The sequence below is a fragment of the Lissotriton helveticus genome, chromosome 7 (assembly GCF_964261635.1).
Source record: "Lissotriton helveticus chromosome 7, aLisHel1.1, whole genome shotgun sequence".
Lineage (NCBI taxonomy): Eukaryota > Metazoa > Chordata > Amphibia > Caudata > Salamandridae > Lissotriton > Lissotriton helveticus.
In genome coordinates, this window is record NC_136068.1 from 9,601,548 (window position 1) to 9,620,995 (window position 19,448).

Sequence of the window (19,448 nt, forward strand, 5' to 3'; positions counted from 1 at the left end):
TGTCCCCTCCCTAGACGACACACGTATCTTTGGCCATATCCTTCTGTAAGATAGACAGATCGTCCTGTAATTTGTTCAACACACCCGCAAACTGCTCCTTAGAGATATTGTTATACAAGTTTAACAAAGCAATGCAGTGCTTTTTATCCACATGTAACAAAACAATCTGATAGTAAATAGCCAAAACCATAAGTACATCTTTTGATATTTACTCGATTGGACGCATAAGTACACAAGACTCCCTTATTTATCCCGTGTGCTGTAGTTACCGCTGGTCATTAGAATGTTTTATAACCGTTGATATGTAAAGTATTCTCCAGCCAGGTTTCTTGCAGGCAGGGAATGGTAAAAGCTTCAACGAAGTTTAGCCACATAGGGTCAATGGCTTTGGTTGGCAAGCCCGCCAAATTCCAAATTAATTTATTACAGGTAGGCGACATACTCTTACCACCTTCACACTGTGTGATGGAATTAACGTGGTGTGCAGTTGTGTAGTGTTGAGTTGTCTGAGCCGATGTATCCTGGGTACATACAGGAGTCCTAGCTAGAGGGAGAAGATTAAAAACTTTGGCCATGGTAGATGGCGTGTTTATAGGTGGAACAGATATTTCAGGAGGTGTATACCCGTCAGATCCCTCTATTTGGATGCCATGTGCAGCGGGGGCATTGCGTAAATGTATGTCTTCTAGAGTGGGTACATTATTGAAATTATTAAATACGGGACATTATAAGAATCAGATGGGATAGCCAAAGGGCCCCTGCTCTATATTCTTGTATGAGTTACACAGAAATAACTTACCCTGCTTAGCTTACGTATATTTACATAAAAATAGGCTCAGATTTCATCCTTGTTCGAATGTACCTAGACCGTGGCAAAAGTCCAGTGGCAGAATGTTAATGCCCTTTGGCACAACATGTTGGTTGCCAGCTCAGGTGAGAATCGCCTGTATTAAATGTGGGGATCTAAAAATCAGTACTAGACAGTCTCCAGCCTATGATTTATGGTCTCTACCAACCCAGGTAACCCTTCTGCCCATTTTAAATCTGGCAAATAAAGCCTTTGTTATTCCTGTTTTTGTGCCCAACCAAAATAATGTTTTCTTTCTAAGGGCATCCCATGATTTCCTTGTCTGAGTCAGAAGGATTGGGACGTTGGCCAGAATTATAGTGTAGGGGTTGCTGCCAGGGGTAAATCAAGCGTACATGATTCCTTATTTAAGACTTAGATTGGGGTAAAGGGACCTTCTGCTGTTTTGCTCTTGAGTTGAATATGGCAGGAGCCCTCAAGATGGTATCTGCAGTGCTGTTTGCCGAGTTCACATTTATAGTGGTGGTTTGGGCCCGTGGCCTGATGGTCTAAATTCATTAATGGCATTGGACCAACACTTTCATAAGACTCAGCGCATGACATTCCACCGGGCTTTTGGCCCTTGGACTGGCTCGTTAAATCCCTGTATGGACGAATATCAGTATTAACCTTTGTGGGGGAGTGTTGAGTGCCCACTTTGTGCTTTAATATATCCTCAATTACATCCTCCCTGGCCATTAACTTAGTATATCACTTACAGTTTTGTTTAAATCATCTATTTTGTCTACAGTCTTACAGAGATCAGCTGACTGATTCATACATAAGCTAATAACCGAGGGTGAACCCTTTCTACCAAGGTCAAGTTTGCTTGGTTTGTTTGTTAATTTCCGTTTCTTTTTAATATCTGTCCTAGGTGCTGGTTAATTTAGATCTGTATGGTTAGAAAATTAATCTGGATTTTTAGGTCGCTTAGATGGGGGCTGTAGGTCACAATCCAGGTCGTTCACTTATAAATGCCCTGATGTGTCTTGAACACACCTATTCCGAGGTGATTGACGGGGTGCGACCACTGGTTGGCTAAATGAAGAGGCATTGTGTACAAATACCTGGGGGCTCCTGGCTGCCCAGTCTAGTACCTTCCCTTGCTTTAAGGACTCTTCAACTGAGTTGATTTGTTTTTCAAAGGCCCCGGTTAGATAGTTCATTAGAGATTGCTGTGCACTCCCTGACGGTTTGGGAATTTTCTCCACTTTTCTCTTACCCGTCCCGTACCCTGACTCACAGAAAACAAAGAGAGTTACAACACACTCAGGAAATAAAATAGTGTGGGGCTTAACGTTGTATGATCAGCAAGCAAGGTGTCAGTAAATGGAGGAAGATAGGCCTTCAATAAAGTCTGGTGCTTACAACTGTAAGCCAGCTGACATGCAATTCCCCCAAAAATTCAAATGTTTCAAGTCTATGTCCCACAACAGTGAAGGCTCGAACTAAACTCAGCCATTCAAAATGAAGCCTATAGCTACTTGTCCTTGCTTGTATAGGCCCTCAAACAGCAGCCTGAGGTGGTTAGTCAATAAATGTGAAAGGTCCGGAAATAATTGCACAATGAAGAAGGACTCACCTCGTAGGTTCAAGACTCTGTTAATGTACTTTTCAGGGGTATGGCCCAGCACAGCCTCCTCCGGTCTCTGACGGGCTAAGATGGGCCCATCTTGGCCCAGTCTTCGCTGGGCAGAGCCCGGGCACGCCCCACAGGCGTTCCGCGATGCGGGACCTCCACCGACCTTTTAGGCATATCACGCCCCTCCTCTCTGCCAGTAGGGATCGGGACCAATGTGCGGTGTGTTTGCAGTTAGGGTCCTGGGCCAAAGTGCAAATGCTATGCTGTGCTTCCCACATTCAGTAAAAATCCCAGGAACATGCAGAGATGTGAAAATAGCCAGAGAAAATATGGCAAAAAATAAAGACGTGTAGTAACGTGTGCAAAGCAGCAGGCAGGCTGCAAAGTGCTCATGCTAACTTAGTGAAGATGATAATGTCCCAATGTACCACATGACAACCTCCCCTTTGCCAGGCTGTTAGCCCTAAGCAAAGACAAAAATCAGAGGTAAGCAAAGGCATAGCGTCTCAGTGTTATTCTAATGAGAATAATCATGAAACCCAAAAATGTTTTATTGCAAGGTTTTATTTTGAAAAAAGTGTTGACAATTGGGTACTCAAAACCCCATTCCATTCATAATTAATCTTCGGAGACCAAAATGTTGGGGGAATAGCAGAATGCTATGAATTCCAAAATCTTGTCTGTCCTTTCCATAGTAAAAAGTTATGCCATTCAGTTTAATAGATTGAATGAGCACACATGCTCCTTATATCCAGAGGCTGTTAGAGCATGCCAGGGCAACCTGTGTTAACTTCGATGAAACTCTGTTCTATGAGGTGCTGAGCTCAAGCACATGTACTCAAGTTTGCCGTTGTTCCAAGTAGGGGATTGCACACTAAACGCCTACCCTTGGCAAATTCCTGGTCATAGGCCTTCAACGGACCCAATAATAATTGTAATCCAGGGCAGCTTGAGTGGTATTGGAGAGGCAGACATGCAGGACCCATTGAAAAGGGCACCGGCGACAGTGGAACACAGGTTACTCGTTGGTAAAGTAGGCATAACGGAAGGTCAGCTAATAGTTGATGGCAAAAGACTTCACTGTCAAAGAACCAAAATGCTGCCACATTCGATCACGGTATAGTTGCAACTGGACCGGGTTGGGCAGCTCCGCAGATTGAGCATCCATTGCGAAGCAATATCAGGAGAACAAGCATGCTGCAAATCAACAGGAGCACCAGGGGAAACCTTCCGAAGGCAGTGGAAAAAATAGAATGGATAATAGTCTGAAAGGAATAAACAAGGCCAGATCCCACAGGTTTAAATAAGTGGGCAAGGCCCTCTGTATCAGAACCATCAAATATTTGGTGTATTAATTCTCCAAAATGGAGAAGAAGATTCGTATTTAGCAGCAAGTGTATCTCACTTGCGGTTCTCGCCACCTGTAATTCAAAGGTCTCTCGAGCTGATGTGAGAGCCACTTCTAGTTGAAACAATAGCACTTTGGGTCTGCTTAGCTTATTGAAATCTGTTTTCAAAGTTGGGATAGAAGGCCAAAGCGAACTCTACAATCCCATGTCGGGGTGGAAACAGGATATTGCTGCAACATGTAACACGTAGGGAAACTGCTGCTAAATACCGGATGCCTGTCTGTAAGCGGCAGCAGTCATGGTTATTCAAAAGAAGTTAACTACCATTAGAGAGCAAAGTTAGTGCGTGATTAATAGCAGGGACAGCGTTACCTTTAATAAAATAAGCCAGATTAGGGGCAGAGACTTTGCAGCATTCGTGAAGTTTAACCTGTTTACAAACTAGGGAGTATCCCACTGTGGAAACACAATACTTCCTGTAAGAAAAACCTCTTTGTCTGCGCGTTGACATTCACCATTAATATTAGCCAGAATCATATCGGAGACAATAGGGAACGTGCCTACTAATTTCATCCCCAAATCCAGGGCTGGACCAGCTCAGTGTTCATCCTGTACTTTTTTTTAGAAAGCTCTGTAGAACGCTCATGGAGGGGGTGCCAAAGCATAGTGTATACAGTGAAGCAAACACCGTCCCCCAGGTGGTGCAGTCACCTAAAGCAGCAATTACACCACCCGGCAAACTCATTGTAAGGATCCTGCGTTTTTCTAGAGGAGTAGTATGTGGAAAAAAAGCTTCAAGTTGTTCACATTTTTGTGCCAGCCAAAATGGAAAGTCATCCCTATTCTGAGGACATTTTCCCATCACTGAATTAATCATGACGGGACTAATAAGAAGACCACCACCATGTCCTAGTTGCTAAGGCTGGAGCCACATGAATATCAAGTGACATAAATTTGGGGCACTACTGTGTACGTGGATCAGCAATGTATGTCACTGACGTAACTCTGCGATTGTAACATTATGATAGTTCGGATGTGGTGTATAACCTGCCAAAACTGGCCAGGTGAGGAAGGGTGCCATTAGGCCAGATGGTATGCTCTCAGGCTGTCAATGGAACTTCAAGTAATGCATAAGGACATTATGTGTCACAATTGCGACTGATTGTGCCATATTAGAAATGGGACAAAGAATCAGAGAGAACGGTAGCGCAAGGCAGGGTAAAGAAAAAGCTTTTAAAATTAAAGCTTGAAAAACCTATACAAAAATATAGGAGGCCAAGCCCCTTACCATGGACGTCTCCGGAAACCAGTGAGAGGGTATTGCAGACAAGCGCAAGCGCTACTCAAGGGTCTTGTGAATAAGTACCTGTCCAAACATTGGTGTTGCCATGTTTCAGGGATCTGGCACAAACACAGATCAATGCACAGGATTATAGGACCTTGGTGTATAGGGACTGGGTCTTCCTGCGACCTGAGCACAGAACCAACTAGCTATAGTGTCTCACTTGCTCGCCTACTCACTCACAGAGATACAAATGATTAGACACCCCAGAACACAACATTCGCAGCACTCTCAGGAATCGCAGTAAAAAGACACACCCTTTCGCTTATACTCTTGTACTTGTCCACAATAAGTTCTGACAGAGACACAAAACAGTTTAAAATATTTATTTTAACAAACGTGCCCTAACATGCAGTACACGTGCCACAACAAGCAGGAAACTTTTTTAATACAAATATAGTCAGCATAGCAGCTAGTCTGTAAATCATGAAGGGAGATGTCATCATGGAAAGACAATAGATCCTAACCTCCCTCCCCTTGCTACAGAGTAGACGTATTACATATTTGAAGATCTCTGGGCTTTGTCAGCAGACCCCATACCTTAGCCTATGGATGGTAGATCAACATCATAGGTGCTGTCTCGCTCTTCTTCCTAGAAAGATCCATTTCCAACTGTGTGTTACCTATTTATGTATCTCACTAAAAAAACAAAGTACATTGTCCAAACAACAGCTGCATCAGTATGTTTTGTCTAATGGCTAAGGTCTGACCAGAACAAAATAACAAGGGGCATTGTTGTTCGGCCTTGCACATACTGTTCAGAAAAAATCCCAGGAACATGCAGAGAGTGAACACAGTGATGAGTTCTCATGGAATTTTTTTTTAAAGACGTATAGTAACGTGCGCAATGCAGCAGGCAGGCTGCAACGTGCTCATGCTAACTTAGTGAAGAGAACACGTGACAGCACCATCACTGTGTGTCATGTGACAATAGAAAATAAATCTCTGGTGCTCTATGTGGTGTCCTTTGGATTGATTTTATAGTGCAGAACAATCTCCTGGCACTAAAAATAAGTGTGACCAGCGCGATGTGACACAATTCTGCCCCTTACGGAACTCCACAGTGTCTGTGATACTCTGAAAATTCTCCCACCACTAAAACAGATGGGAACTCTCCTTGCTATAGCATATTTACCAATAAGTACACTTAAAATAAGAAACTGTTCTCAGTCAATCAACCAATGTTCTGCTAAAGCAGAACTACACACCCGTAAACGTCTCAAGATGCTGGGGGCGGATCTGCTCTTCAGTTGGAGAGCCAGGTCTTGGGTTACTTTCTGAATTGAGGCATAGCTGATGATTGCCCAAGGTGCAGAGGTAGGGAGTTCCATGTCTTTGCAGCGAGGTAGGGGAAGGAGTTTTTTTTTATCAGTGGTCCTGCACATCTGTAGGATGGTAGCCATGGCATGCTGAGTGAAGCGGTGATGTCTGGTGGAAGTGTGAAAGGAGAGACGGTGGTTGAGGTATGCCGGTCTGGCATTATGGAGGGCTTTGCATGCAAGTGTGAGGAGTTTGTAGGTGATTCGATAGTTGACCAGGAGCCAGTGAAGGTCTTTAGGTGGCCGGTGATGTGGCTGCGATGGGGGATGTTCAGGATCAGTCTGGCAGAGATGTTTTGAATGTTTAGCAGCTTCATTTGGAGTTTTTTCCTTTGTGCCAGCATAGAGTGCAATGCCATAGGGAAGTCTTCTGCTGAGGAGTGCATGAGCGACTTTTTTCCTGGACTCGGCGGTGATCCACTTGAACATTTTCTAGAGCAGAAGGAGTGCGTGGAAGCTGGAGGACAAGACGGGATTGATCTGGCTGTTCATTCAGAGCGATTTGTCCAGGAAAATGCTGAGGATTCGTGTGTGGTCTGTGGGTGTGTGGGGGTTGAGATACAACAGGCCACCAGGAGTCAAACTAGGTAGAAGTGTTGGGACAAGGATGAGGACTTCAGTCTTGTCTGAGTTGAACTTGAGACAGCTGTCCTTCATCCACGTAGCTACTGCCTTCATTCAGCTGTGAAAATTATTCTTGGTGGCTGTGGGTCCATCAGTGAGGCAAATAATCAGATGGGTGTCATCAGCATAGGAGGCGATGTTAAATCTGTGGTTTCTGACAATGGTTGCAAGTGAGGCCATGTAGATGTTGAAGATGGTGGGGCTCAGGGAGGAGTCCTGTGGCATGCCGCAGACGATTTATGTGGGTTCTGACAGAAAAGGTGGAAGTCTGACTCCCTGTGTTCAGCCAGTGAGAAATGTGCAGTTCCAGTAAAGGGCTTTGTTGTGGATGCCAGCATCATGAAGTCTAGTGCAGAGGCTGTCGTGGTATACGTGTTGAAGGCAGCCAAGAGATCCGAGAGGATGAAGGCTGCTGTTGTGCCTCTGTCAAGGAGGTTGCAGATGTTGTCTGTGGTGGCGAGGAAAATGGTCTAGGTTTTTTATTTTCTTTATTTTATTTTTAGTGTTTCATAGAGTGCTTACTTGACCCGTGAGGGTATCAGAGCGCTTTACAAGATATACCAAGGTGTACAAACAAAGTCCAAGGTGCAGAAAAATACAGAACTGTACAAAGGGATGGCGAGGGGCAGGGGTGTAGGGAGCATAGGGGATACTGGGGATACAAAGGTAAGATTGCAATCATATTTAAAGTCGGTAAAAAATTAAAGGCCCCGTAAATTCTCTGCGGTGAGAGTTGGTGATCTGGGGAAGGAAAAATAGTCTTAGAAACATCAGATTTGTGGTCAGGCATGGCAGGCATTAGGCAAGGAATTTACCCATGAGGAAGGTTTTGTCCTCCTTCTTGATACGTGCTGGAGAAGGGATTCTTTGGATGGCTGGTGGGAGAGAGTTCCTGATTCTAAGTGCTGCCCCGGTGAATGCCCTATTATAGGTTCTTTTTTCTGAAAAAAGGCGTGTTGGAGTACGAGGTTTCTGGCGGACCGGGAGTTCCTGCTTCCTCCAGATACCACTAGTTTTTGTGCCAGATAAGCAGGGGAGTTTGAGTAAAGAGCCTTGTGCGTGATGCATGCCAGTTTCAGCTGAATTCTGGCCTCTAGGGGGGGGCCAGTTCAGTGCTTTCATATGTGGAGAGATGAGATCGAATTTCCTGGTGCCAGTGAGTAGTCTGGCGGCCGCGTTGAGGCAAACTTTTAAGGGTGCTAGGGAGATATTGGGTAGACCAGTGAGGGTGAAGCAACCATATTCCAGTCTGGAGATGACTAGTGCTGGAACTGCCATTGTTAAGTCAGGAGCCTCAATGAAAGGTTTCAGCTTCCAAAGGTAGCTCAGGTGGAATCTAGCTGCTTTAGCCAATGAGTTGATGTGGTCCCGCATGTTCAAATTACAGTCTAGGATTATGCCCAGGGATTTGCCAGAGTCCACAATGGTCGGCGGGCAGTTTATGGCTGTGATGGCGTTGATCCACATCTGATTCTCTGGGTTGGCTTTAGAGGGGGAGATTAGGAGACATTAGTTTTTTTTTGCGTTGAGTTTTAGTTGGTTAGTGGCTAGCCATTGGACAGTCAATTTCAGGGTCTCGTTCAGGGAGAGGTTCTCCTCAAGCAAAGAGATATTGTTGTATATTTGGGTATCGTCCGCGTACATGTGGTAGGAGATGTTGGTGGTATGAAGAACTTCGGTGAGGGGCTCAAGGTAAAGATTGAAGAGGGTGGGGACAGGGTTGAGCCTTGGGGACTCCAACTGTGACCGGGTGGGAGCTGATAGGTTGCCGTTGATGAGGAATCTCTGGGATCGATTATGGAGGAAGGACCTGAACCATTCTAGGACCGCACCATCCAGACCCATCCTGAGGTTAAGGCGTTCGATACGTTTATCGCGGTTGACCGTGTCGAAGGGGGAGGAAAGATCTAGGAGGATTAGAAGGCAGGTCTTGCCTTGGTCTAGGGCTTGGAGGGCATCGTCCACAATGTGGAGCATAGTGGTTTCAGTGCTATGCCCCGGTCTGAACCCAGATTGTCAGTCATCAAGTAGGTGGAATTATTGATATGTTGACTTAGTTGTTGCTGTACACATTTCTCAAGTACTTTAGCTAGTAGCAGGATTTTGGAGATGGGTCTGAAATTGTCGGGAAGGATGGATCCAGAGATGTTTTTTCTAAAATAGTGAGGACTTGGCCAGCTTTCAAGGGGTTCGGAATCGGTCCCTGTTGTAGAGAGGCGTTTAATATTGCAGACCAGCATGGAACAATGGATTGAGAGACAGCAGTGAGGCAGTTGGAAGGAAGCGGGTCATTAAAGTCATTGTTAGGTTTTAGGGTGGAGAGGATTTTGGAGATGGAGTCTTCGTCATAATATTCGAAGTCAAACCAACGGGCTTGGTTTTTAGGAGAGGCCGGAGGGGGTAGAGCGGAGAAAGGGGGCGGGTCTGGATGGGGTTGTGAATAGGAGGTGGTACTAAAGTTCAATTCCTAAAGCCGTGGATTGATCAGCAAAGAAAAAGGAGAATTCCTCTGACGATATTGGAGATTTGCGGGATTCTTTTGGTGTTTTAGTCAGTTTGTTGGATTGGAGTTTGACCAGTTCAAAGAGTTTACGGGGTCTATTCTTGGCGTTGCCCAGTTCAGATCTGAAATATTCTTTTTTTGAATTGAGGATGTGCTTGTTGTAAGAGTTTCTCGCCTGGCGGAGAAGTTTGAGATGCGTCGCAGTGGGGTGTTGTCTCCAGATTCTTTCGTATTGTCGTAGGGACCTCCTCTCCATGTTGAGGCAACCAGTGAACCAGGGGTTACTGTCTTTGACTTGTGTTCTTTTTAGCTTCAGAGGTGCAAGGTCGTCCAGAATGATTGATATAGTTGACGAGTAATGCTCATTAACTTCGCTGACCGAGGTTATGTGCGGGGGGGGGGGTCAGATTTTCAGCGAGCCTCCAGTTCCATAAGGTCGAGGTTTTTAGTGTCTCTGGTCCATCATCTTGCGGGTCCCAGGTAAAATGAAGGAGATGGAGTGGTGGTCAGACCAGTCACATGGGTCTATGGAGATGAGCTTGACTGAGGATTCCTTCGAAATGATCCAGTTAAGGATGGCCCATTTGAGTGAGTTGGCTGAGAACAGGCTTGAGTTAGTGCGTGATCAGTTAGTAGGTCTTTGATAGCGTTGACGTGGGGATCTTTAGTGTAATTCCTGTGCAGGTTGTTATCACCCAGGAAAATCTCTTTGGCGTTGGAGGAAATCTTAGTTGTGATGATTTACAAGAGGTGATCGGTAAAAGAGGTGATGTGGTTGCTTCTGAATCCAGTCTGGGAGTGGTCCAGGATGATGTCCTTTCAGTGAGCTCATGGAATTTGGCATTGATGGCCTTCTCGATGACTTTGGCTGAGAAGGGGAGCAGGAACATGAGTTTGTAGTTCTTGAGGTTCCATTGCGTCTGCAGAGGGTTTCTTCAGCCGGGGCTTGATCTCTGCATGTTTCCAGTCTTCAGGGAAGATGGCGGATTCAATGTAAAATGTAAATCCGTATTTGTAAAGCACAAACAACTAATCTTTACGGGTCTCTAGGCGCTTGGGGTGGTCGTGGAAATGAAGTGAGCTATTGCCCAGAGTCACATGGTGCTGAGCTGAGTTGCCGCCAGAGCCGAGGATCAAACCGTGAACCCTGTTCCCCCAAAGTCAGCTGCCCTGGCTGCTGTACCACACCTCTCCACCCACTGGACTACAGCTCTCCACTGGAGCAGTTGATTGTGCAGGAGTTGGGGTGCGATGGAGGTGCGTGCTCTATTGAAGATGTTGGTGGAGCAGTCAGCGTAGGAGGCTCCAGAGTGGATGCTCATCATGATCATGAGGGTCTCGTCAATGGTGAGGGAAGACCAGTTGAGCAGTGTCTGCAGGTGTATTGGGCAATTGAGTGCAGTGGTTCAGTGTGCGGTTAATGGGTCTTGGCTTGTGAAGCTGTCAGAGATTGACTTGATCTTGTGTTGGAAGAAGGTGGCAAGGTTGTCGCAGAGGTCTTGGGAGGGCAGATGTCTGCTTTCTCCGTGCTGATTTTGTCTGATTCTATAACCACTGTAAAGAGTTATTGGCTGTTGTGAGTCTTGGTGTTGATGCAATCCTGTATGGCAGTTTTCCTTAGTTTTGATGATGTGGTGGTGTTCAGTGACTGCGGTTTTGAAGGCAGCATGGTCTGGCGGGCCCTTGCTGTTTCTCCATCTTTTCCAGGGTCCTTGGCAGTCAGCACGGTCTAGGCGCAGACAGGCTCGAACCGGCTTACCTTTGCTATGCCAGCTGCCCTGCCATACAACAGCCGCCATTAAGTAGTGTTTGGGGAGTGCTGGACAGCTGGGAGGCGGGCCACGGGGGATGAGCAGAAGCAAGGGTATGGAATGAAAAAAGTGCAAAAAGTAGGAGAATTTAGAGAAAGTGAAAAAAACAGTAAGAGATGAAAGGAAAGTGAATAAAGAGCAGAGGACTAAAAAGGCAGAAAGCAGGAAAACAGAGGGCAAGGAGCAGCAGAGCAGAGATGCTCCCCATTGGATCACCGGGGATGAAGCACAGGATGGTGGCTGCTGGGGAAGGAGGACCTTTAATTTATGACCTGAAGGGTCATGGGCAACAGCGACCATGTGGAGCTGTGGGGCAAGGGAAGCAATTTACTGGAAGAGGTCAGTAAGACCACTCCTTCACTGTGCAGGGGCCACCAGTAAGTAGTGTTTGCAGACAGCTGGGAGGCCGGAAGTGAGAAAACAGCACAGAGGGAGCCGCCGGGGGGGGGGACGAGCAGCAACAAGAACACAAAAAGGAAAAAAAAGTGCAAAAAAGAGGAGAAATTAGGGAAAGGGAAAAAAGAAATAATAGATAAAGAAAGGTTAAAAAAGAGCAGAGGAGCAAAAAGGCAGAAAGAAGAAAAACAGAGGGCAGTAACCAGCAACAGAGAAGTCTTTGCCTTATTATCTGGACAAGTATTATCTATAATTTGTGCATTGTGATCACTCAGACCATTTAGATGTTTCCTACAAATCATAATTAAGAAGCTAAAAACACAAGTGAATAAGATAAAATTATTGTCAAACTACAGTCTCTACTGATAAAACCTGTGGGAGAGAGATCTCATTGGCAAAAGTCAATTCAACATTTAAAAAATGCACTATTTTGTTGCTTGCCATACACATCATGACCTAATTGAGATAGACCTTGATGATGTACATAGTCACAGGTGATGATAGATCTCATGTTTAAACTCCCAAAGCCACCAGAATCTGCACCTTTCACAGAGCAAAGGGTTTTCAATTCTTTTACAATACTATCAGTCACAACAGATTTCTCTAGAGTAAAAGTGTTACTATATTAATAAAAAAATACAAATGTATGGTACTGACAATTTTAAGACAGACAACCTGATAGCAAGATGAATCAAGCTTTTTATAAAAAAAAATCCTGACAGCAAAGTGGTAATATAAGTTATGAGACCCTCCTTTGATCTCCCTGACAGTGGTGTAAAAAAAGTGGTATAACCATTATTGTGGTAACCATCAGTGGCCTATGTTTCCTGAAAACACAGGATTCCAAAATCCTTAAAGAAGGAAATCCCATCATGGTTCAGGCTTTTGTTCTTAAAACTAGCTACATTCCTAAAATACAGGCCTTAAATATTTATCATGGTTAGAAATTGGTTCAGTGGTGCTGGAAGCTAACTGATTCAAATTGTTTGAAAGACAAGTAGCAGTGTTCTGACTGATAACCTTTTGCATTTCTATAGAAATTGGTTTGGTGGTGCTGGAAGGAAACTGATTAAAATTGTTTAGATCACATGTAACAGTGTCCTGCAGATACATTATTGTGATTCTATAGGACTTGATGTGTCCTAATTGGACCTAAGGAGTTTCTAAAATGTTTCCATTGAGTTTTGCACTGTAGCTATGCGCTCTTCAGTACTCCTAATTTCTCTTTCAATCACACCAATAAAATTAGTTAGGTCGTAATAGAGTTTGATGATTTACCTGGGATGCTAGCCTGGTTCACATCCATTTTCTTTTTGTCAATTTTGAAGTTTTTGGGGGACAGCAGACAAAGCTGGATGCCATAGCCATGAGGGGTAGCCCAGCCCAGCATCTTCCGAGCTCTGTCAGGCTCAGACGTGTCCTGGACTGCGGGTGTCACAGAGCGCTTTAGACCACAAAGTTTAGCTAGCGCCCCTCCTGTCTGTGGGTGGCTAGGGAATGTAGTCCCCCCACAGTAACAAACAATGCGGTCAAATTTGCTCCCCATGCCATGGGTGTACCAGGGTGGGTTATAGTATGAAACTTAGCTGGCTTCCCCCCTCCTGTCTGGGGCTGCTGGGGGATGTAGTCCCACCGCAAACACATTAATGTGGCCAGAAACACTTCCCATGTCCCCTTAAAGTTAGAGGTAAGAGGTATCCACCTAAAAAAAAAAATAACACATTAGATTTTGAAAGCTGAAAGTGTATCTTGCGCAAATGAAGTTGCCTTTTTTGTTCTTTCTTGTAACAATGTATTTGACATTGTCTTTTAGAAAGATGTGGGATGTATGGTTGACCATCTTGAATAAGTAACTACTACTGAGGTAAGTGTATTTTTGTTAAATCCATAATGTAGCCCTTCCTCTCTATTTTATCTAAGACCCTGGTCTGTTTTATACACAGGTTATTTTTCCCGATGAATAGTGTAGTGTGCGTATGGACTGCTTGACCTGCAAAGACAACTGTCAGAACAAGGAGCTGATGTGTTCTATCTTGACATTGAATTTGTGCATAATCTACTCCACCCTCTCTCTCTGGCTCTTCCCAGATGAAAGGAAATCATTGCAAGTGTTGCTGCCATAAAACTGGCCGCCCCTGTTACCCATTTCTCACTTAGAACACCCCATAGATGGCTGACTGGTGTGTACTGTTGAGTCAATACCTTGAGCTGGAAAACATGACACTCTTTATAACCTTCAAAGTATATTACACTATTAGATGCACATTCAAGGTGATGTTTCATCTTCCCCTATTTTGTAAGTCTCTCTGCGGTCTCTAAGGACTTAAGGGAAGTGGAAGAAGGTAGAAAGCTGCAAGTCACCCTTGATAGTTGTCAACTAGTTTCCACAGCCTTGTAGGATGCCCTGGAAGCATGAATACCTGCCACCCTCTGTTTCTGCTCCTTGTCAGATTAGGCTTTATGGGGACATAAAGAAGGAACATCATTTTTATTAATTTGCTAATATTCTACTTTAATTCAGGTAGGACAGAGATCACAATAACAAACACCCCAGGCCTTTTGGCATGGAAGAGAATACAATCAACAAGTAAAGTAACACATATGCATTTCAATATCTCCCTCCACTCCTCAAACAAATAAATATTTCTCTTTAGGTTTGAAAGCAGTCCCAATACATTTAGGAGTACGCCTGCTCTGCCCATGTTAAGCGAAGAACCCCTTTCTTCACTCTATGTTCTCCGATTCCTGTGTTTTTTGTTTCCTGGACTTTCTGATCATGCAACCATTGGACCAGTGCTGCAACCTGTGATACCAGTATTTGTTTATTAGCAGGCGCAATGTGTAAGTTTTAGAAAAACTTTATAAAAGCACACTTTTACTTCCTTTTGCAGCACCATTCACACCCAGAAAGCCCTCCTCAGGCGGTGTTCTTTCAGCCCAAGTGCAGGCTACTTCCTCTTCTTTTGAATGTTCACTCAGTAAACAGTGTCTCCATCACTATTGAGGGCAAATTAAATGTATCTTTTCGAAACACATCACTTTAAAACATGTTTGTACTAACCAATTTATTGTCACTGACCAAAATACACACCCTGTCCATCTCCTTTCTTGTCATCATGATAACCCATGTCTCCTCAGTCCCACTCCATACCAATCCCATTATTAGCTGTATCCAGATCATTGGTACTCCCATCCAACACGTTCTTTATCTCAAACAGCCCTTACTTAATCTCATACATCAGTTTCCCTCCTGCCTACTGTATCCATTCATTTTAACCCAGATCTACAGCTAACAAAAACAACTCTATTGATTCTTTCTCATTTCATTTCCACATCTTTAAGGTACCATGTGGTATCGTTTTTCCAGCAAGGCCTAGTTATGCCGCTAACAACTCTTAAACCCTTAGAATAGAAGTTGGCACGGAAACTGGAATAGAAAAGACAAGTTTATTAAGACCTCATGAGGCGGAACTACATTCAGCCAATACCCTTCGGCAATGCATGAAGTAGCAACCCGAACGGAAGGCACATGGTCCATTTATACCCGCACAGGGGCTCAGAAAATAGGCGGCACATTCACAAGACGAATTTATCTACATATAAGGGCATTTTCAGTGCACATTCAACAAGTGGGAGGAGTTAACGGTTTGACCAGTTTGGGGTAAACACATCTTGACAGCGAGCACGAGGTATTGTAAGGCATACCAAAAATGGTCGATAGTAATACAAAATGGCTTCCGAAAACGCTCAAGATAACATTGAAAAACAGATTGGCTTCAGCAAATGCTAACCTAATCGCTGCTAATTTACGACAGACAACCCTTTTAGCATTTAGCTGAAGACAATCCCTCATTCAGGATAATCTGGATATGCATCGTATAAATTTATTAGCATTATTTTGGCTACCTCTTCATTTAATATTTGGTGAGCTTTTGTCTCAACAATACTTCTCTCAGAAGGAATACAAGCAGAAATGCAAATAGAACAAAGCATAGGACCACATTGTAAACATATATTTAGGGATATTTAGGGATCCAGATTTGTCACTCCTTGTATGATATTATAGACGGCAACCTGGGTAAGGCGATCGCCAGTGCTAGGGCTACACTTCCGTTCTGGACCAATCCTACACTATCCCCCGGGGGCCGGATAATCATCTCCAATATGCTTCTCCTCCCTAGGCGATACGTGTTGCCCACCCGTCATCTGCCACCATAAGCTCCAGATCTTCCTCTCGAGACAATGCCAGGTACATACACTTGCCTAATGTGCCCAGAATTGGCTGAATGGCAGACAGCCGGTCTGGCAACGTGGGGAGACTTTTTCACAGACTCAACCCTATGTGACTTTGATACCCTGAGGGACAGCTATGGTGTGTCGCCAGGAACTTTCCTTCTATATGCGACACTAACACAGCAGGCATCACAAATGTGGGGGGACATAAGTACTGTACCCACAAACTCAGGAGCCCGTCCCTACCCATCCGATATGTCATTACTGACAGCTGGGACGGGCAGAAAAGCTATCACAGCCATCTACAACTCCCTTAGAACAGACACAGCCCCTCGCTCACTCCTCTTTGTGAACTCTGGAATGCAGCACTCTCCATCGAAATCAGCGACAAAAAGTGGGCACAATGTGTGGGAATTCCTAAGATTATATCCAGAAATGCCAGATTAAAATTCACTTAATTAATTTATCTACATCATATATATTTAACCCCGCAAAAATTGGAACATGTGTACCCATCATCTGCGGACCCTTGTCGTAGATGCCAGAACTCAGACGCCACGGAGCAGATTTACAAGCCCCTTGCGCCACTTTTGCACCACTTTTAACATGTGAAAAGTGACGCAAAAGTGGCGCAAGGGACTTGTAAATCTGCCCGCACGTTTTTACGCATGGTGTGATCATGCCCTCAAATCACGTCATTCTGGGGAAAAGTCTCAGAAATAATAACAGCAGCAATGGGAACTCCAATTCCAGCACAGGGCTCATACTACTTGCTCGGCATCGTGAAACGTAATGCACGCCACAAGAATCCTAAGAAGTTACTAGACTTAGCGCTGGTCTTGTCTAAACGCACACTAGCTAGGGCCTGGAAATAACTGGCGGGCTCCTCCATCCAAGGTTGGTTAGTGGCCCTCCGCCGGGCCTTGGTGGAAAAACACAAAATACAGGCCTCCCATGCTCCACAGCCAACATCTGGGACGCAACCTGTAGATTGGCAACACTATTTATCCTCCATTGAATCCAATTATAGCATGACATTCACTAATCCATAATATACCAGAGGTATTACCATCATAACTCAATAGACCATCTGGAATAGTACAGTAATATTTCTATGCTTTATCAAGGGAAGCCTTTCTCTGGGTACACGCACACTCTGCACACGGACTCAGATGTCTATCACTTTGTTCAAGCCCAGACGCACCGAGGGGCAGATTTACAATAAGTGGCGCATCCCTGCATAACAGCAGGGATGCGCCAGTTATTGTGCACCACGGCTCCGCCACCATGGATGCGCCGCATTGTTACAATGCGGCTCACAATGGGGCAAAAACGGCACATATGCATGACGCATCTGTGCCGTAAAGGCGGGGCATTGCTGGAATTGCATCGCAAGCGTGACGCAGTTCCAGGAAGGCTCGGGGTGCCCTATTCCCAGCATGCTGCATCAATCCTTACGCCTGCTTCAAGCAGGCGCAGGGTTTTGATGCAGCATGGTCTCAAAAGCGACTGAGTGAAATCTTGTAGATTTCACTCAGTCACTTTTGGAAGGCGTTCCTGCACCGGAACTCCCTCCCTGCGCAGGAACGCCTACTTCTGGTGCAGGTCTTTACAACGTGACTCATCTCCCAGATGCATCTCGTTGTAACTACCCTGCAGCATGGCACATCTTTTGCGCCACCGCTGCATCACAACGGCGGCGTAAAAGAGGCGCAAGGGGCTTGTAAATCTGCCCCCTAGTCTATTGAGTGGAAATTAAACTGTGCCACCTCCCCCCTACCATCAAAATTAACACCAGCTCATATACCTCACAGTGTGCGTTATGAACACGCTACACAGACAATGGTTTCGAATGAACGGTATTCATCGGACAGGCACACTTGTGTATTTAAGTTGGATAACATTTGTTATTATTATTTGGTACAGCTCTTTAGTTTCAAAATATTGTGAAAAATATTGAGAAGGATTAATGTTGCTGATACTGGATTATTGTAATGTACATCATGTCACCTCCACCATACGGCACGAAAATGCAAATCTAAATGAAAAATTATGTACCCTACTATGGTTTATATATTGTTGTAAGTTGGAATAAAAATTCAAAAAATATTTTTTTTTTTAAAAAGAGGGAACATGAGACAAAAACGTATTCCCAGAGAATCCTCCAGTATAAAAACATGAGAACCACACCCTTATGTTAAAACCTAAGGTGAACCTGTGAGAAAAAGTAATATTTACCAATGTATCACACAAGAGAAACTAATGATAAATACACAAAAACATTAATGAGGAAACAGTACACTCCAAAGTGCAACTGGTACCGAGCAGGCAGGTTACTAAAAATTGCCTCGGTGTCCTGAGGACAAAAAAACAATACATTCTAGACACTTTTTTCGGAAGTCAGCCAAAGCATTTGGGCAAAAGAGTTCAATATAATCAAAAAGAGTAATTAAGCTGCGAAAAAGAAAAACAAACATAAGTACTCACAAACGCAAAAACATCTAAAAATATTTTCTTAGGTAAAAATATCAAACTAAGAAGATAATCTCTAAAGTCTAAGACTCAATTGGTTCGTATCATATCGAGAGCATGTCAATCGGTAAATATTTCGTATGTGAAAAAGTACAGGCTGAAGAAGCAGAAAAGAGCTAAAAAGAAAGCAGGCATTGAGTCAAATGTGCCAAGCGATCAATGTTAAGACCCAAGTTAGTCAAGTAAATTTTAAGTCCCAAGCGCTTACCAATATACATTTTTCAGAATGCATATACTGCATAACTTGACACATTTGGGATGTATACAGTGCCAGTAGATGTTATGGATCTGGTGAATCCCACATACAATTTAGAGGTATGCTTTATGAAATATTTTCTAAAATGATTGTATTTGTCATGTAGATTCAATCCACGTTGAAATAGAATACTATAAACTGTTAGTTTCAGCATGCACTGTTATTCACATGAAAATAGAATTGACGTTCTGCCTGGAGTCTTCTCCAGTATTGTAACAATATTAAGTATGTCTTTTTTGCTTTAAATTTTTTTTGTGATTTTTCTAATTTATATGTACATACTTTAAAATGTTGATTTATGTATTTTCTGTAGCCCTGAAGAAGTCCTTTGTGGATGAAACGCGTCGTCTACTGGATTTTATTATTCATTTCATTGATGTAACTTTGCATGAGAGGATATTCAATAAAGAATACATTAAGAAAGTAAACGTCAAAATCGGAAGTCCTTACTTGTTCACACATAAACTGTGATCGCTGTTGTTGGTGATAAAAAGACTCCTGCTAAATTCTTGCATTCTATACAATACATTATAATTTGTGAGTTCCAAACCGCTGTTTGCATTTTGTGTTTTGGAAATCTTCCATTTGGAGTAGAGAGGTGTTGCACTACTAGGTTCTCTGCACCACTGAGAATATCTTATATATATCCCACAA

General features: G+C 43.9%; 1 protein-coding gene across 2 annotated transcripts in view; it reads left to right on the forward strand.

Moving 5' to 3' along the window:
• Nucleotides 1–19,223, forward strand: part of LOC144766566 (uncharacterized) — an 844,102-nt gene extending 824,879 nt beyond the window's left edge. Inside the window, exons 9-10 of one of the 2 annotated variants that reach the window (XM_078650371.1) lie at nucleotides 13,587–13,637; nucleotides 19,108–19,223. In XM_078650371.1, coding sequence (XP_078506497.1) covers nucleotides 13,587–13,622 — 36 coding nt within the window. In that variant the 3' untranslated portion in view covers nucleotides 13,623–13,637; nucleotides 19,108–19,223. The remainder of the gene's footprint in view (nucleotides 1–13,586; nucleotides 13,638–19,107) is intronic. The other variant, XM_078650370.1, reaches the window with a different exon arrangement.
• The last annotated feature ends 225 nt before the right edge of the window (nucleotides 19,224–19,448 follow it).